This window comes from Musa acuminata, chromosome BXJ3-11, assembly GCF_036884655.1.
Source record: "Musa acuminata AAA Group cultivar baxijiao chromosome BXJ3-11, Cavendish_Baxijiao_AAA, whole genome shotgun sequence".
Lineage (NCBI taxonomy): Eukaryota > Viridiplantae > Streptophyta > Magnoliopsida > Zingiberales > Musaceae > Musa > Musa acuminata.
In genome coordinates, this window is record NC_088359.1 from 6,389,347 (window position 1) to 6,411,678 (window position 22,332).

Sequence of the window (22,332 nt, forward strand, 5' to 3'; positions counted from 1 at the left end):
CCAAACCAGCGCACAGCCGACCCTCATACAGTAGTATAGAAACCCGATCGGTATCTGGCCCAGGGAGGAGAAGACAGAAAAAAATAAACTCCCACCAAGCATTGACTTAATTGTCGGAGGGACTAAAGTCGGTAACCAACTGACGAGGGCCTTCTGTGCAGAAAAACGGCCATCATAGAGCCACAATCACTATCCCGATCGAGAGACGTCAACTAACACTCTGCTGCCAGCACCACTGTCGCGTGATCGACTTCGGTAACCAGCTAAACTGATCATGGACTCCCGATATCGACCCGTGGACCAGGCGTCATCAGCCACATCACATAAATTCATCAACAAACCGCAGCCTACAGCTCTTGCCCCAGCGATTGTGGTCGGCTGGGGATCCGCTGTCGGCTACCGTGCCCGTGCTTCTCCACGTACTCCACCAGCTTCTTTACCCCTCCCGACTCGTCTCGGTTGGGAGACTTCACCATTGCTGCCGTAATCCAAAGGAGTCCACTGTTGAGTTGGCTAACAACACATGCATATACAAAAAGATGAAAGCAAACCTAATGGTGGAGAGAATTCCACACAAACAAGGGTTGGAATCTGAACTCTGTTTCGGCTCAGGTTCTGATGGGATTTTATAGTCTCTTGCTTACACTAACAAAAGGAGAACAGTGACCAACATCAATAATAATTATTATCGTACTTGCTTGCCCTCGCTAATGGATAAACACATGCATGCTTGTATTTGTTTTTTAAATAAGACATGGGTTCAGCTCATACGTGGGCTTGGACAATTGGGCCTATTGAATCCAAATCAGAATTAAAAGAAAAAGATACGAGATAAGATAAAATACTGAGAGAGAAAAGTTTTTTTTTCGTACATGGTGTGAACGGCGGAAGCAAACGGCTAAAGAGAGAGAGAAAAGAAAAGAGACAAGGAGAGAGAAAGATTAGGTTTATGAGTTTTCTATTTGAATAGCCAAACGTTGTTAGTTTTGACCCAAATTTTATGTGGAGAATCCTTGCAGCAAACTCTATAATTCTAACGGCGTTGATCTACAGTTTACCATCTCTAAGGTACTTTCTTGCTATACCCATTTTGTGAGATCTAGAATTCTCTTTTGAGGAGATCCATCATAATGATATGCTAGAGCCAATATCTATGTTCTTGATATTATTATGATCCTCTAGTTATTCTAGAAAAGATTTACTGTAAATCTGTTATCATTATTATTGATGGTGAAAGTTTGAGATAGACTACAGTCCCATGATTTTTTCCACATTGGGTTTTCCATATTAAAAGATTTGATCCCACTGTGTGATTGATTAATTACTCTATTGTTTATGTTGTGTTGATTGATATTTACATTTTTGATATCAAGTTGGTATTTTGATGAGGAACCTATTTTGATACACAAAGACAGAAAAACATTATTCCGCTTCCGATTTTTTCCAACAACATGTCCTTTAATATGTTTATGCATGCATGCACGTACCTTAATATGTTCATGGATGCAAGAAAGAAATTCATACAAATTACAAAAAAAAAATTATTAACCAAGAATGATGAAAAAAAAGGGGTTCATACATGGGAGGAGAGAGCAAGACTCAGAAAAGGATGTAGCCAAAGAATCATCGAATTTAGGATGAGATTTTAGGGTTTTTGGGATCTTTGGGTTGAGTTATATTTTTAAAATTATAATCGGTTCTGTTGGAAATGAATCAAATAATTGAACCGAAGAGGAATATCCACTCAAACTAGAATCATTTACGGTCTTCAAAACTAAATTATTGATGAATCAATTCGAACCAAACCAATTCGATTCCGATTCGATTCGACTTTTCAATTCAATTTAAACACCTACTTAGTCCATGTGTATGTGTAATTTTATGAGGTCAAATGTATTCTTATATAATCACTTATGTTTGTACTTATTTACACATGAATTTTTTTAAAAAAATCTCAAGTTTCTATTTTTTTTTCTCGCATAAAATATTATTTTATTTTATTTTGAAGATTACTATTTGTAGCCTTTTATTTTTGTTTACAACCTATTAAGAACTTTGAATATTCTTAAGTTATTCCTTTATAAATAGACATATATATCCTCAATTTATAATTTAATTCTAATAAAATCTTTTCACTCTTTAGTCCTGTAATCTTTTTAATTATTATTATTATTATTATTCTCTCCACCTCTTAATTATTTTTTATGTTTGTTAAAAGAATTTAACATTTTAGAGTTATGTAAACATTCTATAATAATCCAAGAGACACCATCTTCTAGATTAATTGTATTAACTCAAAAGATGTTATATCATGAATCTTTGCAAACTACCCAATAGAGTGCGTGAGTGTTGGGGAGAATCAATGGACGTAGTCAATGTAGGCGGGGAAGGAAAAAAGAGGATAAAATATAAAATTAGAGAGATTGTAAATAGTAAAATATTATTTTATTAATTTTTAAGAGATTATGAATAATAAGAATTAGGCAAGCCCCATAGTATTTTTTATTTTCTAAAAGATGACATTACCCTTGTACGTTTCGTCGCCTTTTGTCAAGTCCTTCTCACGCATCATGGTCATATACCTACCTCGAAGGATAAATTTGAAAATTATATACTTTATTTATTTCTATAACATATATATATAATTAATTATCTTTCGTAAATTAGGTTTTGATTAGAACTCTAATCTGAATTGATAACCTTTAAAACCCATATGATAAATATTTAAGGTACTTTTATATTTTTATGGACATCTTTAATTCAAATGTCATTTTATCATTGTTAGAAATAGTTAATTTGGTTTTTTTTTTTTTTGAATGGAAGTTAAATGCTTAAAATTCTTCTTTATTCTAGTTTAGATAATATGTATAAAAAATATTCTATCACTCAATCAAATAATCATCCTAATAGTTAAGTTATTATAAGAATATCTATTTATCTCTTTCCCCGGTGAGAAGATGGATATATTAATCTCTTACTTGTATTTATTCGTCCTATGTTGCAATGAATATGTGACATAATAACGAAATGGGCGAAGAAACGAGGACATTAGACCATACCGTATTTTACTACCTTTGAGCATCATTTATCAGAAATGAGGGACTGAGATAATAACTAATGTTGTGATGGAGAAGACCTATTGCGATTAATATTGAGCATGAGTACCTGCACATCTGAAGAACAGAAAACCAGTTCGATGACAAGGTTAATTTGGATTGTACTCGATATCTCAACTTCAAATTTTAAGAGGCTAAAGAATGCTTGGTTGTTCTTCCAAATGAAATAATGAGTTCATCCAACACACGACATCTTCTTCCCCCACATATATGACGCAGTAATACCGTGAGAAGCTTTAGGGTGGAGATTAGGTGGATGGTGGTTCCTTACAGGTGCGTCGATCACCTACTTTGCTCCTATCATGTTATCCCCCTCTGGAAACGGCTTTCCCTTCTCTCTCAGCTTACCACAACCTTCATATCCTTCTTCCTAAATTTGTATTTCCATTAATGTTTCTGTTCTAATTGCATGTTTATGAGTCAGTTGTAAGCAACATGTTTTGAGTAATCAAAACAATAATATCACATGACTAAGAAAATAAAATAGAATCGATAAAATTGGCTCATAAAATATGAACTCAAGATAATATCCTTATTTATTTATTGCATGGATATCCTTAGCCCCATGATTGCACCGTGACACGAATAATTTCAACAAAAGGATCGTCTTCTTCATCTCTTGGAATATGTTCTATAGGCTCCTACCACTGTCTCCTCGAGTTCTAAAGAGACGGATTACTCGAACAGGAATCTGACACTTCATCACGTCCTACTCGGTGTATTACTTACTGTTTAGGATGCAGTTTACTGACTCGAGTCAAAATCATTTTCATGGTAAGAGATTAGGTAGGAGTACTTAATGGTAAAGTCAACGGCTTGTTGCTAAAGTAACCGAGCAAATGGGTGACCTGTTCATGTGGTCAACGGACAAAAGGCCACATAACTTTGAAGATGGATGTTTTGAGGCCAAAAACATTAACCCCAACGTCTCGGAACTCCGAAACTTGAATGGCTGTCTCCTTGTCGCCTTTAATCAAAGTCAAACCTGTCGGCCAATGACCTCGAAAGCTTGTTGCGTGCATGACAACGTCCCCTCTCAGCTTCTTATTTCCTTAACGTAAGATGCAACCACAACTCCGACCCAACTATATCTTCCTGTCTTTTGGTTACGTGCAGCTCACCAAACGTCTCTGGCTGTCAGCTACTGCATCCTACTCGCTCCTCGGATCACACACCCAACAGAAGTATGATGATCGAGAACTAAAAATTGTTGCATCTCAAATCTCACATACACTGAATGAGAAAAGAAACCCCTTTTATTCTTTATCTATCGGAACATATACAGCAGCTTGTACATAAAAAATGATGCTGGAGATGCTATCTGTGACGTACGCTGGTGATGCATATTGCCGGTTTCCTCGTGTGATCGATGAGCTCCTGTGGTCTCTAGGGTGCATCAGGCCATGACATCTGGCTGCAGCGGACGAGGAAAGAAAGAACATGTTATGCATGCGAAGTCGTATGGTGGAGAGGCAAAAGAAGATCTAAGAGTCTTACTCTATGATATCTTTCCAGCCAAAATGACTGTCGAGGTTATCCGACTTCATCAGGTTGTCCCAGCAGGTCTCGAAGGATTCAGAGGCCAGTGTGTTGGTGTACAGGGTATCACTCGATTGGACCAGGTCAATGTTCTTGGTCTCGGAAGAGGCAGAAACCAGTGGATGGGTCGAGCTCGACGCCGGAATGGAACTGGTGCTACTGACGTTGCTGATCTCCGCGCTCGGCTCCTCCGTTCTTGAAGCATCTGATGCTGTAACTGCTGCCGCGTCCGATGGAAAGCTGCGCTCGGGTGTAGGCTGCAATCCAATATTGTTCAGGTAGTGACTCAAGATCGAGAGGTTTGGGATCATCGGAATCGAGTTCTGCAGGCTGAGCGAGCCTCCGAGACCGCCCTCGATCTGGCGGCTCAGCTGCAGGAGATCGCTCGGTTGGTGGTTCCCGAGAGGAGGCGACCGGAAGAGGTTCATCAGGTCCATGTTTGGAGTACCGTAGCTGCTGGTTAAGACCTGGATCAGGCTCTGCACCAGCTGCAGCTTGAGCAGGTGCGCGACGTCGGCCTGCAGCTTGAGAGCGTTATCCAAGTGGCTGGCGGTGCCGCCGAGACCACCAGCCGAGAGCAGGTTGGAGAGGCCGGTTAGGAGATTGAGGTTGGTCGCCGGCCGATGCGTCACCGGATCGATACCCATCCGGATGAGCTTCTTCCTCAGGTGCGTGTTCCAGTAGTTCTTGATCTCGTTGTCCGTCCTCCCGGGCAGCTTCGTCGCGATCGAACTCCACCTGCATGCCAACAAGAAACGCACGCGTTCGATCAAGCCCGATGGGAGATGAGTCGATGGAGGAGGTAGCCGGCCTTTACTTGTTTCCGAGCATGGAGTGCAGGTGGATGACGAGCTGCTCTTCCTCCTCCGTGAACTTGCCCCTCCTGATGTCAGGACGCAGGTAGTTGGTCCACCGCAGCCTGCAGCTCTTGCCGCAGCGGTTGAGGCCGGCAATCTTGGGGATCCGCTGCCAGCTGCCGCGCCCGTGCTTCTCCACGTACTCCACCAGCTTCCGGTCCTCCTCCGGCGTCCACGGCCCCTTCTTTACCCCTCCCGTCTCGTCCCGGTTGGGAGACTTCACCATTGCTGCTGTAATCCAAAGGAGTCCACTGTTGAGTTGGCTGACAAGACATGCATATACAAAAAGATGGAAGCAAACCTAATGGTGGAGAGAATTCCACACAAACAAGGGTTGGAATCTGAACTCTGTTTCGGCTCGGGTTGTGATGGGATTTTATAGAGTTTCCTGCTTACACAAACAAAAGGAGAACAGTGACCAACATCAATAATAAATATTCTCGAACTTGCTTACCCACATTGATGTATAAACACATTCATGCTTGTATTTTTTGGCTAGAAACGAGACACGTACTTTAATATGTTCATGCATGCAGACATATCAAATTACTCTCTACCTAGTATATATATATATATATATATATATATATATATATATGGCTATCATATAGCTATAATATTGGAGCTTTGAAGGTGGGGGAGTAAAAGGGCTTTTTGGGGATGGAGTTCAAGAAGTAGCCCTTCTTTGTGGAATTCCACGTTTGCTGACACGATTGCAGGTGAGTAGCTGAGGATTAGGTTTTGCCATGCCATTTGAAGAGGGGTTTACAGTCAAAGAACTTACTATTTGTTTTCCAAGGGGAATTGGCTCAGAAGAACAACCTGTTCCACTGCTCTGCAGTTTTATTGGGGTTCAAGGATCGACTTAAATGTTCCTAATGCAGGCGCATCCTTTTCACTAGATTTATATACATACATACATACATACATACATACATACATATATATATACATATATGTATATATGTTGGTGACATAAGAATGCATGGTTGTTAAATAATCTGCAATCAACACAAAACAATGTAAAACAATTCCTTAGAAATTAGCTCAAAACAATACAAAGAGTATGTTCGTTATAAACTACTATCACATTACTGATGGTGGGTGTTCACTATATGTATAATTAGCTAATTAATTAAAATAAGAGCAAGGGTGAGAGATCCAAATTCCTGTTGGATTCTCTAGATGACCAACAGATACTCCACCAGTCATCTCTGCAGGCTGAGATCAACTTGCAGTATTCTTTGACATTGCTTGCTTTGATGGGAATGCCTTCATGACCTGGTGTTGTTATGCACGCATGCATGGCTCTTGAGCTCCTCCATGCATCACTACGAGTACAAACCATTTTGTAATGGATGAGCATGAGACACCCCCACCATAATTCATAATAGCTCAGCCCAATCAGAGAGAGTGTGTGTGTGTGTGGCAGAGTAAGATAGTGTGGTGTTTGAATCCCAAGATTCCTTGCATTGTTGAGCAAGAAAGGGACGACTTTGATGAATACATATGGTTCTGATCATTATGTGATGCCAATCTTAAGATAATAGATAGAAAGAGTTCTGATCACTTCTACTTGCTGGAGGCCGAGAAGGAACAGTGATCAGGAGGCATCTTGCAGGAGCAGCAGTCTAATGATGGATGCTCAGATTCATGCATGTTTTGGAGCAAAACTAAGCTCTATCCACAGAAAAAGATTTCATAGTTAAGGAGTTCTAGCGATGGAAGCCATCTTGAAAGGCTGTTTGTTCTTAATGTGTTGGAGTTCAAGAATGTCACTGGGAAGAACAGTGCCAGACAATAACAGGATAAGGAATGTAGAGTGACCGTACTTTGATTTGCAGCAGCAAAGTCTTTAGTTTTCCAACCACTTTCTTGCTTGTTCAGCTCAGCCATCAACCAAATCTGAGACTTTTATAATCCACCACCATGATCAAAACTAATTGACTAATTTGTCAAGCCGAGACCGGTATTACTATGATGAGTTTAGTATTTGGATGAAGCAACATACCACTTTTTTGCAGAAATATTTTGAGTCATTTTCATGTTAGTTGTGCCACACCATTAATCAAGCATTTGGCATCTAACTTTGATAATTCAGTAGCTTTTGTAGATTTTATTAGATCTTATTCTTCTTTTTTTCGGTCACCATTGTCGTCACCCATCAGCATCATGAATCATAAAATGAGGAAGCAGTCTCTGCATTCCTTCCTCCTCCTTGATCTCAGTGTTTAGTTAGGCTCCCTTCACCAAACAAGTTGTTAAGTACAAGAGTCTTTTAATGCCCATCATGCTTACTGGTCCAAGCTATGCCCACTTGCAATAATAAACACACAAGGGATTCACAATGCATCAATGCCATTTCTATAGAAATCTTGTCTCATGACATGGTATTCAGAATCATTCTGTTACATGTTAATCTTAATAAATCCAGATCTTGTGTCCAATCAGAAGAAGTTTGCATATGTTTGAACAAAAGCAAGAGGATGTAATTTTGTGACACAAAGACTGATAGACTTTCAATTCTTCTTGGTTTCTTGTTGTGGTGTGCAAATTCTGTTGAAGCAGTGACTTCCTACATTACAGGTTGTTTTGTAGAATGCTTCAACCTTCAACATTACAGGTAGTGTTATGATGTTATTGTTGTAAACAACATTTTTTTTAGGAAGAGAACTTGTTGTTTACCGACAAAATCCTTCTTAATCTGCTACTTCTCAGTATCTACTCCACCATCTTTTAAAGAATTGTTTAGAAAAAACATATTACAGGTCCGTAAAACCCGATCTGTAGGAGAAAAAAAAAAAAGTAAACAAAAGTTGTTTTACTTTAATTTTAAAGAGTGAAAAAATGTAATTTTGAATCAAGTAAATTTTTATGCTATTCACTCAATTTTAGAGTCATGATTGGCAAAAAAATCTTGAGTTCATGTGTCATCATTCTCTTGGAAACAATAGTCACTCATTGGTAGTCTTAGGATATTCCAGTTGCCAAAAACAAAAGCAAGCTTGTTTTTTATTTGTCTCCTTCCCCATTGATGGGGTTATCTTATTCTTTTGTTTTCTTTTTATGGTAGGTTGAAACACAAAAAGGCTTATCTTGGCAATCATGGATGAGATAAATGAATCCTCTTCAGTAGGTCTCCATCAGATAAAGCCTTCCTGTATATACAAAAGCTGCTCTGATTAAGATGTTTTCTGTTCAGAATTCAACAGATTATTATTATACACATCCTTAAGCACAATCAGCAATTAATAAGTCAACCTGAAATGAGCAATTCTTTACATCTTGTGGAGTAAAATTATACTGAAGCAAGCTAGTAATTTATTCAAAACAGAGGAACTGCAGTGGAAAAGGACTGTCTTAATTGTGCTGCAGCTTTGACCACTTCTCTGGTTCATCAATGGCACTGTTTCTAGAAGTAGAAGAAAACTCAGATTTCATAGATTTGACTTGCATAATAAATGTTGTTGTTAGGTAAGAATTGGTTGAGAATTGGTGTCATCAAGTTCAAACTTCAAAAGAAGGGAGATATGTCAATTCTTTCACTCAAAGTAAATGTGGAATGCCTTCCTTGATTGACTTCAGATTGATAACATTGTCAGTTTGAGGATCTCTTCATGATGCACATCAACTGAAAGAACTGTTGTGTTACATTCTTTGGCACATCATATCATATGAACCCTGAAAACATTTCCCCTTTGGAGTGCTTGATAGACTGTAGTCTTGATTAATATGTGCAGTTCTTGCTTTATCTAGTCTCAGGAGTATTTTGGACAATTGTACAAATGGAAAATGATCTGCTTCTAGGGTTTCTATCTTCAGTGGTTTTGATAAAAGATGATAAATATAGTTATTCATAAATTATTATCATCAAGAAATTAATTTCTACCCTCTTGTTGCAGTATGATCCTGCAATTTGGAATCTGTTTCATGGTATGATTTGGTTTCTAACTTGCTATCTTCACTGCAGCACAAAGAGAGACAAAATGGTGATTCACAATAATTACTAGTATGCAAGGTTTAATGATAAGAACTAAGCTTTGGCTTCACAATTACATTTCATATTATATTAATACAAAATATAAGTCCAGTTAGATAGAACAACAAAACCTTAGTATATATATACTGTATGATATCTGTCAGTAAGCTATAATCTCATGCATCCAACCATAAGAAGAGACAAAGACTCTGAGTTTGAGAAATTGCTATAGTATGCATATTTTTGGTTTCTATTCAAATGATGCCACCAGATTAAATGTAAATAGCTTGATTGATATCCACAGTGTCATGCATAGTTCTGCTATTCTTCTCAATCACCAGAATGCATGACTCACTGCAATTTTTTGTTGCTGTTGTGCAACCTAGATATCCAAATCAAGTGGTAAACTAGCTAAGCCAAGTGATGCCTTAAGCTGTTATCCTTAGGAACAAGCTTTGTCTTCAAGTCTCTTGGGTCACTGTTTGAACATACTTGGTATGGAATACCACAGTACTTACATTAACAAAGTGGCATTCATCATGCTAATTCAATCTGAAAACTGAGAGATTAGCACTAAACTTTTGGGTTCCTGTTCTAATGATGGGAGTAGGAGCCTTGCATGGAGGGGGGATATGTGCTGATGGAGTTTTTATGTGACCATCAAGCCAGAGTAGTAATCAAAGACAAAATACTACCAGCTTTTATGCTCTTTGATCTCCTACCAACTGATGTGATGAGCAACAGCAAATGTATGCTGTTCAACAGAAGCTTGGCACCAGCTTTCTGTTGGGCTGATGGCCCATATTCAGCCCATGTGGGCTTTATCAGCCCACAGCCCACATCCTCTCTTAACCTAACCCTAATTAAGATTAGGGGGTGTGGTGGTTGCATTTTAGAGGCAAATTAAGGCTATAAAAAGGCAGCAACGAGGCAGATCTTTGAGGCCACGGGATTCCAAAGAGAAGAAGGAGATCAAGGCAGAAAAGGAAGAGAAAGAAAGGGAAGAAGACAAGGACAACGCAGAGAGACTGTTCACAATCATCTAGCAGTGCTCTCATCTCAGGTTAGATCAAATCTACAGTAGACTCTTGCTGTGATTACTTGGGGAGGTTTTAGATATTGTGGGCAGTGACGTGATCCTTGTATCCCAGTTATTCTCTTGTGGTTGTTGCTAGGGTTTTGGGCAAGAGATTGAGATTTGTATATTCATTATTCTCATAGTGGATTATCTCTAGTTTGCCCCGTGGTTTTTACCCTTCACATTGAAGGGGTTTTCCACGTATATCTTGGTGTTCTGTTTGATTGTGTTTCCATTTTATTCCGCTGCGTATTTTGGTCTTCTAGTATTTGTTCCTATACAAAGGTTATTCCTCTTTTTATCCCCATCAACTGGTATCAGAGCGGGGTTTTGGTGATTTAATTTTTGTATTTGAACATGGAGGCCAGTAATATTTCTCGCATGATTAGTTTAAATGGAAATAATTGGATGATATGGAAACCAAGAATGGAAGATCTCTTGTATTGCAAAGATTTGTATGGACCTTTGCAGGGGGATAGTGCAAAACCTACAACTATGACAGATGATGAGTGGAAGAGGTTAGATCGAAAAACAATTGGGTTTATTAGACAGTGGCTTGATGATAGTGTCTTTCACCATGTTTCTACTGAAATTTCTGCATATTCTCTTTGGAAAAAATTGGAAAGTCTCTATGAGAGAAAAACAGTTGGCAACAAAGCTTTTTTGATCAGAAAACTTGTGAACCTAAAATATAGATAGGGTGCTTCTATTGCTGAGCATTTGAATGAAATGCAGAGTATTACTAACCAGTTATCCTCTATGAAAATGTCTCTTGATGATGAGTTGCAGGCATTGTTACTTCTCAGTTCATTACCAGAAAGTTGGGAGACACTGGTGGTTTCCCTCAGTAATTCTGCGCCAGATGGTATTGTCACTATGAGTCAAGTAACAAGCAGTTTGTTGAATGAGGAGTTGAGAAGAAAGAGTTCAGCAATATCTCAGAATGATTCACAGTCACTTATCTCAGAGAACAGAGGAAGGTCAAAGTTCAGAAGCAGTTCACGTATGGGTAGGAGCAAGTCAAGATCAAGAAAAGATATTGTTTGCTATAACTGTGGTGAGAAAGGACATTACAAGAACCAATGTAAGCAACCTAAGAAGAACAAGAAAAAGGGAAAAGAAGTGGAGTCTACAGAATCAAAGGATAATACTACAGCTACAGTGCAGGGTGGTGATTATTTGATTTTGTCTCCTTCTGATGATATTTTTTCTTGTGTGTGTCAGGATCTTGAGTGGGTGATTGACACAGGTGCTTCTTATCATGCTACACCTCGGAGGGAGTTTTTTGCTACATACAGGTCTGGAAACTTTAGTGTTGTCAAGATGGGCAACTATGGCACAGCAGACATCATTGGCATGGGTGATATCCATTTAAAGACCAACCTTGGCTGCAAGTTGGTACTTAAGGATGTGAGACATGTGGTTGACTTGAGGCTGAATTTAATTTCAGTTGGAAGACTAGATGATGAAGACTATGAAAGCAGATTTCATAGAGGGCAATGGAAACTCAGTAAGGGTTCTCTTGTTATAGCTAATGGAAAGAAATGTCATACTTTGTACAGGTTGCAGGCTAAAGCTTATGGTGAGCAGTTAAATGCTATAGAGAAAGACTTCAGTATGGAGTTGTGGCATAGGCGATTGGGACACATGAGCGAGAAGGGGCTGCAAACTCTTTCCAAGAGAGAGGTATTACCAGATCTCAGAGGTATACATCTGAACCCTTGTATTGATTATTTAGCTGGTAAACAACATAGAGTTTCATTTGCTAGTGCTGCTTTGTCTAGAAAAATGCATGCCTTAGACCGTGTTTATACAGATGTATGTGGTCCTTTGAGGACAAAAACTCCTGGTGGATCTGTTGATGTTCTTGGTATAAGTGGTGCACTTTATTTTGTCACTTTTATAGATGATTTTTCTAGGAAAGTTTGGGCCTATGCTTTGAAGACCAAAGATCAGGTTATTAATGTCTTTAAAGAGTTTCATGCCAGGGTTGAAAGGGAGACAGAAAGGAAATTGAAATGCATAAGATCAGATAATGGTGGTGAGTATACAGGATTGTTTAATGACTATTGCAGGTCACATGGAATTCAACATGAGATGACAGTTCCTGGTACATCTCAGCATAATGCAATTGCAGAGAGGATGAACCGCACCATCATAGAAAAGATCAGATGTATGCTTTCACAGGCCAAGCTACCCAAAAGGTTTTGGGATGAGGCTTTGAGGACTGCAGTTGATGTGATCAACTTATCACCATATACAGCCCTAGATGGTGATGTTGCAGAGCATGTATGGTCAGGGAAAGATGTTTCCTACAGGCATTTGAAAGTGTTTGGTTGTCGTGCATTTGCACATGTTCCAGATAATGAGAGGTCCAAGCTGGATGGTAAGTCTAAAGAATGTATTTTTCTTGGTTACTCACATGATCAGTTTGGTTACAGGCTTTGGGATCCAGAAAAGCAGAAGGTGTTCAGGAGCAGAGATGTGATCTTCTTTGAGGATCAAACCTTTGAGGATTTGAAGAAGAAGGCACCAGCCAAGACTTCTGCAGAAGGATTAGCAGATTGTGACCCAGTTACTCCTCCAGTATATCAGGGTGATGGGGGAGATATGCAGGAAGATGGTGTAGAACCTGATATTGATCTACCTGTAGGACATGTTGAGCAAGAAGAAGTAGGAGAGCAAGTTCCCGTAGAACCTCAGTTGAGAAGATCTTCTAGACAACGTCAACCTTCCAGAAGATACTCTACAGATGAGTATGTGATGCTTACTAATGCAGGTGAACCAGAGAGTTACCAGGAAGCAGTTGAGAGCGAGCAGAAAGAGAAGTGGTTAGCTGCTATGCAGGAAGAGATGGATGCTCTTCAGAAGAACCACACTTATGATTTGGTGCTGCTACCAAATGGAATGAAGGCCTTGAAGAACAAGTGGGTTTTTAGGTTAAAGACTCAAGAATATTGTTCTCAACCAAAGTACAAAGCTAGATTGGTTGTGAAAGGCTTTGGTCAAAAGAAAGGTATTGACTTTGAAGAGATATTTTCTCCTGTTGTTAAAATGTCTTCTATTCGTGTTGCTCTTGGTATTGCTGCTAGCCAGGACTTGGAGGTTGAGCAGTTAGATGTGAAGACAGCTTTCCTTCATGGTGATTTGGAGGAGGAAATTTATATGGAGCAACCAGAAGGCTTCAAAGTCAAAGGTAAAGATAATTTTGTCTGCAAGTTGAAGAAGAGCTTGTATGGGCTAAAGCAAGCTCCAAGACAGTGGTACAGAAAGTTTGATTCATTTATGACAGAAAATGGATACAAAAGAACGGCTTCAGATCATTGTGTGTACATCAAATGGTTTGGTGAGGATTTTATTATTCTCTTACTTTATGTTGATGACATGCTTATTCTTGGGAAAGATATGTCTAAAATTGACAGGTTGAAGAAGGAAATGAGTGAGTCTTTTGCAATGAAGGACATGGGGCCAGCAAAGCAAATACTAGGCATGCAGATTTCTCGTGATAGGAAAAACAAGAAGATTTGGTTGTCACAGGAGAAATACATCGAGAAGGTATTGGAAAGATTCAGTATGAGCAATGCTAAGCCAGTTGGTTCTCCTCTTGCAGGTCACTTCAAGTTGTGCTCAGAACAGAGTCCGTCAAGTGATGAGGAGAAGGAGAAAATGCAAAAGGTTCCTTATGCTTCAGCAGTTGGAAGTTTAATGTATGCAATGGTATGTACGAGGCCAGACATCGCATATGTAGTGGGTGTTACTAGCAGATTTCTTACAAATCCAGGCAAAGAGCACTGGGCAGCGGTGAAGTGGATTTTTAGATATCTCAGAGGGAGCTCTAAGGTTTGTTTAAGCTTTGGAGGTGGACCACCTGTGTTGACAGGTTACACAGATGCAGATATGGCCAGAGATATAGATACGAGGAAGTCTACTTCAGGTTATGTACTTACTTTTGCAGGGGGAGCTGTGTCATGGCAATCCAGGTTACAAAGGTGTATTGCTCTCTCCACCACAGAAGCAGAATATATTGCTGCTACAGAGGTATGCAAAGAAATGTTATGGATGAAAGAATTCTTACAAGAATTGGGGCTGAAACAGGAAAATTATGTGGTGCATTGTGACAGCCAGAGTGCCATCCATTTGTGTAAGAACCCAATGTTTCATTCCAAGTCAAAGCATATAGATGTCAGATACCACTGGATTCGAAATGTATTTGAAGAGAAGCAGTTGCAGCTTCAGAAAATTCATACAGATGACAACGGAGCAGACATGTTGACGAAGACCTTACCAAAAGAAAGATAGGAGATATGCCGACAGTTGGTCGGCATGGCTTCACATTGAGGAGTCATGGGACAGCCTCCCTTATGGGCTGAAGGGGGAGGTTGTTGGGCTGATGGCCCATATTCAGCCCATGTGGGCTTTATCAGCCCACAGCCCACACCCTCTCTTAACCTAACCCTAATTAAGATTAGGGGGTGTGGTGGCTGCGTTTTAGAGGCAGATTAAGGCTATAAAAAGGCAGCAACGAGGTAGATCTTTGAGGCCACGGGATTCCAAAGAGAAGAAGGAGATCAAGGCAGAAAAGGAAGAGAAAGAAAGGGAAGAAGACAAGGACAACGCAGAGAGACTGTTCACAATCATCTAGCAGTGCTCTCATCTCAGGTTAGATCAAATCTACAGTAGACTCTTGCTGTGATTACTTGGGGAGGTTTTAGATATTGTGGGCAGTGACGTGATCCTTGTATCCCAGTTATTCTCTTGTGGTTGTTGCTAGGGTTTTGGGCAAGAGATTGAGATTTGTATATTCATTATTCTCATAGTGGATTATCTCTAGTTTGCCCCGTGGTTTTTACCCTTCACATTGAAGGGGTTTTCCACGTATATCTTGGTGTTCTGTTTGATTGTGTTTCTATTTTATTCCGCTGCGTATTTTGGTCTTCTAGTATATGTTCCTATACAAAGGTTATTCCTCTTTTTATCCCCATCACTTTCAAAGGCTTCATTTACATGGATTCTTTTGTTTCATAGTAAAATAAGAGAGAGAGTTGTTTGAGGAGAATCTTAAATCTCATAATTCTTGAGAGTATATATATCTCTTCCCAAAAATATTATTTATATGATTGAATGCTTGATGGGAATAGTGTATATAACCAAAATGTTCTTGAAATTGATGGAAATATATATATATATATATATATAGGGGTAAAAAATTAAAATAAGATGGAGAAGCAATTATTTTGCGCATAAAAATTATCGCCGTTGCCGGGGATCGAACCCGGGTCACCCGCGTGACAGGCGGGAATACTCACCACTATACTACAACGACTTGGTGATTCAACTCATATTTAATCTTAATTTAGTTAATTTTATATTCGTTTACTACTAAGATTCCATATTCCAATTAATATTATGATTGTGACAAATTATCATATGAAACAAACATTATTATCCAACCAATATCTATTCCAGCAAACCATACCCAAAGTTTAATTTCCGTGAACCACTGTCTTACTCCATCGACAGCATCCTCACATAATCCGCCTGTCTCCGGTGCCTCACCCGCCGCCGGTGTCCCGTCTCGCCAAACCTCCTCCTCTCAGACTCCACCACATTGCAATCCGGTAACGTCACCGGATACCGCAGAACGAGTAGCTCATGTAGCGTTGGCGGAACGCGCGCATCTCCCGCTGCTTCTTCGGCGTCATGACTGCGGCCATCGCGGTGCAGTTGGCGGCGGCGCCGGGGACCTGCTGGATAGGGTCCAGGCGGCAGCGGAGGAGGGCGAGGTCGGAGAACTCCGCTACGAAGGGCGCGCGGTCGTAGTCCACCTTGTACCTGCCGCCGGAGGTGGCCCAGTCGGACGCATCCCAGATCGTGGCGTAGATCGACATGGGTTTCGACGGGTAGTCGCCGCTCATGGCGTCGCATCAGCCGACCTCCCGGATCGGTGTGCCGTCGATGGAGAAGCTGTGGAGCGAGAGAGGAATCAGTGAAAGACGACATCGCTGAGCTCGAATGTGGCTTCAGTGAAGTCAGAGCTTACATAATACTGTGAGCGGTCCAAAGGATGGAGTAGCGGTGGAACTCCTTGGTGGGGTCGAAGGGGAGGAGGTAGCGCTCCTCGCGGCCGCGGCCGGTGCTGCCGTTGCCGTATACGTTGGTCTGCACCCTCCATTTCTCGCCATATACGTTGCCCAGGAACTCGAAGTCAAGCTCGTCGTGCGTCTTCTCGAACACGTCCCCATTCGATGTCTTCATCACCCAACGAGACAAAAACGACAATTAGTCATCGGCGCTTCAGAAGCATTGATCTTTAAATTAGATTGGATTTATTAATTAGATTTTATTTTTATTTCCTGTGCATAAAAAGGTAAATAAATATTAGAAGAAGGAAAATAAACAGACGACGACGACTGGTCTCGGTTGGCGATCAAACAGAAGAAGCCGTGAGTACGAAGTGGCCCGAAGACTACGCCGCACTTCCCGCCGTAAGCATGAGAAGATCTGAATAAATATACGAAAAATAAAAGAAAACGACGTGAAATTACAGTCGTTTCTATTCGTTTAACTTCAAGAAAAGTTTCATTTTTGGACGTGGATGGATGGATGGAAGGCAGTAAGAACACACGTAGAAGGCGACGACGACGCCGGCGGTGTAGCCCTGCGGCAACTTGATGGAGGCGCTGAAGAGTCCGTGGTGGTACGTGGCCGTCGATATGAATCCCGAACCTAAACGACGTGGAGAAGAAGGACCGCTATTAGTGCATGACAAGCGCAGCAGGCAGCGGCGGTTGCTTACCGGAGGAGCGGTCGAGGAGCAGCTTGAGGCTTCTGCCGTCGCCGGAACGCACGAGATTGGCCTTGCCGAAGAGCGTCGTCACGTCGAGGGCCGCCGCGACGACGGACGTGACTGTGAGGATGGCCAACACAAAGAGGAGTCCTCCGTCCATCTGCACGCTGTTTCAGAGGGAGAATCGAAGCGCGAGTGAGAGAAGAAGAGGAGGAAAAGCGGAGCGTCGTTACATGTACGTAACACAGGCAGGCATTTACTTTGGAGATTGGCAAGCATTACTGCCCGTGCCATGACATGACAACGTCTAAATTGCCTTCCCGTCAGTTGTTTCCATTGGCATTCTCTTGCCATTAGCACTTCTCCTATTGGCCGAGTGATCTAAGTATTGTCGTTTGATGTTTAGTATTTATCTATCCTCTCTAATCTAAGCAAAGAGCTGGAAGTGCTAATGATTCAATGTCCTTTGGTGATGTTAGTGTCCCAAAATTTGCAGCCTTCACAGGGTCATGGAATTGGATGGTGATTCCTTATTCTTCCTAGCAGGAGGAGAAGCTATATATATACATATGTACGTATATAAATATGTATTTATATATATATATATGTATGTATATACATACATACTTACTTATACATATATACACACACACACACAAATATATATATATATATATATATTCGTTTCACGTGCACCACGCGTGCCATCGTTAAAGAGTGAAGTGAGAAATATTACCATCTTCACGATTACCTGCTTTCTGATTGGGCCCACAAAGCCACGTAGATCCGTCAAATCATCGACCGGGTATAATGGAGAGGTTTATACAGACGGGCTGAAAAAGAATGCTTGTTTCTCCGGATATAAACCCTTGTGCTTCGCTTCGGCGTCGACGGCGGAGAGAAGGCGCGGCCGGTGTCCATCTGCGCTCACTCGTCTCGGGTTCGTCTCTTGATTTCTTCCCTTCTCCGTCGTCTTCCTTTCCTTTCATTGTATTTCTTGAAGTTTGTTTTGGATCTTTGCATCTCATCCGGTTGTTCTTTTTGGATCTACAAAGAATGATAATTCTGATGGAACGATTTCCTTTCTTGTTGTACGCCAAGACCCGATCGGTTGGAGTCCTAATGCTAATAACTTGTATCTTTGAGAGGGTTTAGTCCACCGTTGTTCGATGTGATTTCTTGCGACGACAGATCTACTCGCGTTTTTTTTATTCTTCTCTTTCTTGAAGGTTTGTGTCGATCTTTGCGTCTCAACTGGTTATTCTTTTTTGGATTCTTAAAGAACGATTATTCTGATGGCATAGTTATATTCTTCGTCTATCTTTTGGGTCGCCCAAGTCCTTATCATTTGGGTTTTAGGGCTGATAACTTGTAGTGTTGAGAGGGTTTGTTCTACCATCTGTCGATGCGATTTCTTGCGATGATTGATCTACTGACTGGTTCTTTGTTGTTGCTGCTGCTCCACGAACCTTGAGAAAGTTGCGTAATCCTTTGTGAGATGATGGGGGTCGGTGCTGCCAAAATAGGAAGAGGATTTTGTATGGCCGATATGACTCAGAATTTGTAGTAAATGAAATGATAGACTCAAATGGTCGGTAAGCAACAAAAGATCCGTGGTATTCATTAACGTGGGTTTTGAAAGAATAAATTCGGGTATGCCAATCAATTCTCGTAGAACGATGTTGGGAGGTGTAATGGGCTATTTGTGGTGTAGTCGGATTTATGAGTTTGACTAGAATGATGTTTTTCATTTTCATTTATATTAGGTTGGTGGATTGTCATGCAAGATTAGCTTGTGGAGGGGTAGATCAATCATCAGTTGATGTTAATCAAATCTAGGGCTTATCTTATAACTCATTTAAATTTGCTAAGATAAGTGTTTTATCATGATCGGAAACCAAGAAGATTGTTTGCAGAATACAATAAGAAAGACAGTGGAGACAAATTGGATTAGTGGTCCAGTGGATGCTCTCATTTGACTAGTGAGATTTCCCCTCGGGTTTGAGATGTGAATAGACCCCAAACAATTGGAACTTATGGCTTGTTGCTGTATAAAGTTTCTTATACTTTTGTTGCATGATTTTTCTGTCTGAACTCTAGAGGATCTCATTAGGTTCTTTGCCTTTTGTTCCAGTGACCAGCAAGCGTAAGAACGTTCATAGCCTTCTAGGCCTTGTGTTAGACTGTGGTACATGATTGTGAATATTGTTCGATTGACCAACCAATTTTCTTCCGGCGTGGTAGACATTTCTTGTGAACCCCAAGTGTTTGTGAACTTCTTTGCTACTACATTTTTCATATCTTCCTTCTATGTCAGTGTTATTTTCTTTTCATATTTTAGTGAAAAACTGTCAATGTGTCTTGTTTAGTCTGTTTTCAGATTGAGGAAAGCAAGAGTTGATAATGGCAAAGTCAAATGCAAGTGATGCCCAAGCTCTCATTCGTTCACTGCGCTCAGCTTATGCTGCCACGCCAACCAATCTCAAAGTATTTATTTTTTCCTCTATGCACTTGTGTGTGTGCCCTTGTAGAATTGCCACTTCATTTTCTAGTAGGGCCAGCTCGGTTTCTTTTTTGATGAAGTAATGAGGGTTAAGCTACATTTGACTTTTTTTCTCCATGTTTATGCATATCTGCAGATTATTGATCTATATGTGGTTTTTGCAATCGCCACAGCAATTATTCAGGTAAGAGTTTGCAATTCTTTCTGTCGTGATTTGCTTACTCTACCAATGGGTCTTATTATGACGAGAAACATTGTTGACTCTTTGGTTTTATTCATTTAGCTCATAGTTTTCTTTATCCTAAAACAAACTAGATTTTATTTATGGAACTTGTATGCTTCTCATTTAAGACTTGGAGCTTGTACCAGAAAATTTTTTTTATTGAAAATGTCAGAGTAATTATTGGCAACGAAAGAAGAGTATGTTGACTTTTCAAGAGACTCTTGGGAATTTTGGGGGAGTTTATTTTGGCAAATTACTTCTTCCATATGTTCAATTGACATGCTGAGCAGCGTTTGTTCTAGATTTTTGAAATTTTTTAGGCCATTTGCATATGAGTTTTCAATAGGATAAATCTTTGTTTGATCATTATTTTATGATAGTTAAATACAATAAAGAAATATGAGATGAGATAAAAGTCCATGCGAAATAGATGCTTTATCATTTATCTTTTGGTGATTTTTGAAGTTGATAATTTGGTGGCATTAATTCATTTACAAGGAAGCTTAAATATAATATGCCCTCATTGGTTTCTGACTCCATTTAAATTCAAGTAATTAAATTCCTAGATAGTTTTAGTTTTGAAGCATCCAGGGCCCTAAGAGATTTGGATATTTGTGTGATCATCGGATACCCTTGAGATTAAAAGTAAAGTTTTATAAGAAAGTTGTGAGACCAATAATGCTTTATAGATATGAGTGTTTGCGAAAATTTTATTAAGTTTATTTTAATATTGATTACATTGATATGGAGAAGTTATGATGAGGAACAGATAGGTGGAATTTATAGTCAATAAGTAATGAGGGCGAACCTTAAGGAAAGCTAGATTGTGAGTTAAAGAAGATTAATGTGTAAGCAATGCCGTCTAAACTCTCAAGTAGCAATATGAAAACTGCAAGAATATCAGTGTTGTCATGAGACATCTAGGCGTTTAACCATGGTGTCTTAAGGGCTATGCGAGGCGCCTTTTGCTAGACCTCATTTAGGCAGGCACCTCAATTTATCTTAACCCATTGAAACCTAGTTTGAACCACACAGACCCAACTCCCCTCTCCTGTCTGCAGTCGGTCGCTATCATTTTCACTTCACTCCTCTTCCTTTGCTCTTTCCCTTTCCCTCTTCTCTCCTTCTTTCCATCTGCCATTATATCCCTTGTCTGCTCTCCACCTCTCCATAGTTCACTGTCGACATCATCTCTCCCCGCCCTCCCACTTTCGTTTGTTTTCTCCTCATCTCTTCAGCCGGCAGTCAGTACCACTACCGCCCTACCTCTTTCCTTTTTCTCTCTCCTATAGATGGCTAGATGAATGTATTTTGATGTTTTTGCAATAATCATCTTGCACATGTAATAATAATCCCTAAGAATTCTTGTTTGAATGATGTACCTTTGATGTACCTTACATATTTTTTGTAAGATAAACATTTTGTTTTGCTTAGGAGAGCACCTAGAATCTTGGGCAATAAGGGATATTGGCACCTAGAATGCCTCAAAATATAATTTAACTGTTTATCCATGTCATTCTAATTATGTTTATCCTCATATGATGATGATGATGCTAATGGACTAGGAAGAATGCATGTGTTTTGGTGACTAAATTGTGATTTAGAAAATGTATTTTGTAAAATTTGTTTGCAACACAGGTTGTATACATGGGAATAGTTGGATCATTTCCCTTCAACTCTTTCCTCTCTGGTGTTTTGTCCTGTGTGGGGACAGCAGTACTGGCCGGTAAGGGGCAACACCACACCACTTCTTTAATTCGAGGTTTGGACTGCATTTGGATCATTAAATAAATGCTTTGTTTGATAATGCAGTTTGTCTCCGCATTCAAGTCAACAAAGAGAACAAGGAGTTTAAGGTGAACACTAACAGCCCCTCAGGGTTTCTCTTTTGAATAGCGTTCGTTATTATTAACAAGAACAAGGGATGCAGGATTTACCTCCTGAACGGGCTTTCGCTGATTTTGTTCTCTGCAATCTGGTACTCCACCTGGTGATCATGAACTTCCTCGGCTAGCTAGTAGCACTTCCAAGGACTCTCTCTCTCTCTCTCTTTACTGGACCAAAATTTGTGACCTCCTTAGCCATGCATGCTTCATGTTACAATTACAAAGTTCTGTATTGGACCAAAATTTACACGTACTCTGGTGGTGTTGTTAGTGCTTTTGTTAGAACATTAAGAATATAGATTATTATTCTTCACCTTTAAGAATATAAGAAATGGCGGTACTTTGATGTGATGCGCCTACGGCG

At 40.1% G+C, this 22,332-nt stretch overlaps 2 protein-coding genes, 1 non-coding gene and 1 pseudogene across 8 annotated transcripts; 1 reads left to right on the top strand and 3 right to left on the bottom strand.

Moving 5' to 3' along the window:
* Positions 1-4,366: 4,366 nt before the first annotated feature.
* LOC135582338 (transcription factor MYB53-like) lies at positions 4,367-5,949 on the bottom strand. Of its 2 annotated transcripts, none has more exons than XM_065173091.1 (4): positions 5,814-5,949; positions 5,473-5,743; positions 4,614-5,393; positions 4,367-4,530 (listed from the first exon to the last, which is right to left on the bottom strand). In XM_065173091.1, exons 2-4 carry the CDS (start codon positions 5,736-5,738, stop codon positions 4,503-4,505), a joined length of 1,074 nt encoding a protein of 357 aa, XP_065029163.1. In that variant the 5' UTR covers positions 5,739-5,743; positions 5,814-5,949; the 3' UTR covers positions 4,367-4,502. The 2 variants fall into 2 exon arrangements, with proteins under 2 accessions (XP_065029163.1, XP_065029164.1); XM_065173092.1 differs by having other exon boundaries at positions 5,473-5,740; positions 5,814-5,896.
* Positions 5,950-15,820: 9,871 nt separating this feature from the next.
* Positions 15,821-15,892, bottom strand: TRNAD-GUC (transfer RNA aspartic acid (anticodon GUC)). Its single transcript has one exon. It is a non-coding gene; the product is annotated as a tRNA-Asp (tRNA).
* Positions 15,893-16,074: 182 nt separating this feature from the next.
* LOC135652345 (probable xyloglucan endotransglucosylase/hydrolase protein 30) lies at positions 16,075-17,516 on the bottom strand (annotated as a pseudogene).
* Positions 17,517-18,192: 676 nt separating this feature from the next.
* Positions 18,193-22,281, top strand: LOC135653118 (dolichyl-diphosphooligosaccharide--protein glycosyltransferase subunit DAD1). Of its 5 annotated transcripts, none has more exons than XM_065174627.1 (7): positions 18,203-18,296; positions 19,491-19,596; positions 19,726-19,843; positions 19,996-20,043; positions 21,721-21,808; positions 21,895-21,938; positions 22,013-22,281. In XM_065174627.1, the coding sequence occupies exons 3-7, from the start codon at positions 19,760-19,762 to the stop codon at positions 22,094-22,096; spliced, it is 348 nt and encodes a 115-aa protein (XP_065030699.1). In that variant the 5' UTR covers positions 18,203-18,296; positions 19,491-19,596; positions 19,726-19,759; the 3' UTR covers positions 22,097-22,281. The 5 variants fall into 5 exon arrangements, with proteins under 5 accessions (XP_065030697.1, XP_065030698.1, XP_065030699.1 ...); XM_065174629.1 differs by having other exon boundaries at positions 19,737-19,843; XM_065174625.1 differs by lacking the exon at positions 19,491-19,596 and having other exon boundaries at positions 18,193-18,296.
* Positions 22,282-22,332: the final 51 nt, after the last annotated feature.

Bases quoted from the DNA above. Each gene is read 5' to 3' on its own strand.
- LOC135582338 (XM_065173091.1), bottom strand. From the start codon at position 5,738: ATGGTGAAGTCTCCCAACCGGGACGAGACGGGAGGGGTAAAGAAGGGG. The intron at 5,394-5,472 runs GTAAAGGCCGGC...GTTGGCATGCAG, and splicing joins CACTCCATGCTCGGAAACAA to GTGGAGTTCGATCGCGACGA. The intron at 4,531-4,613 runs GTAAGACTCTTA...CGTCCGCTGCAG, and splicing joins GGCTGGAAAGATATCATAGA to CCAGATGTCATGGCCTGATG.
- LOC135653118 (XM_065174625.1), top strand. From the start codon at position 19,760: ATGGCAAAGTCAAATGCAAGTGATGCCCAAGCTCTCATTCGTTCACTG. The intron at 19,844-19,995 runs GTATTTATTTTT...GCATATCTGCAG, and splicing joins CCACGCCAACCAATCTCAAA to ATTATTGATCTATATGTGGT. The intron at 21,809-21,894 runs GTAAGGGGCAAC...TTGATAATGCAG, and splicing joins GGGGACAGCAGTACTGGCCG to TTTGTCTCCGCATTCAAGTC.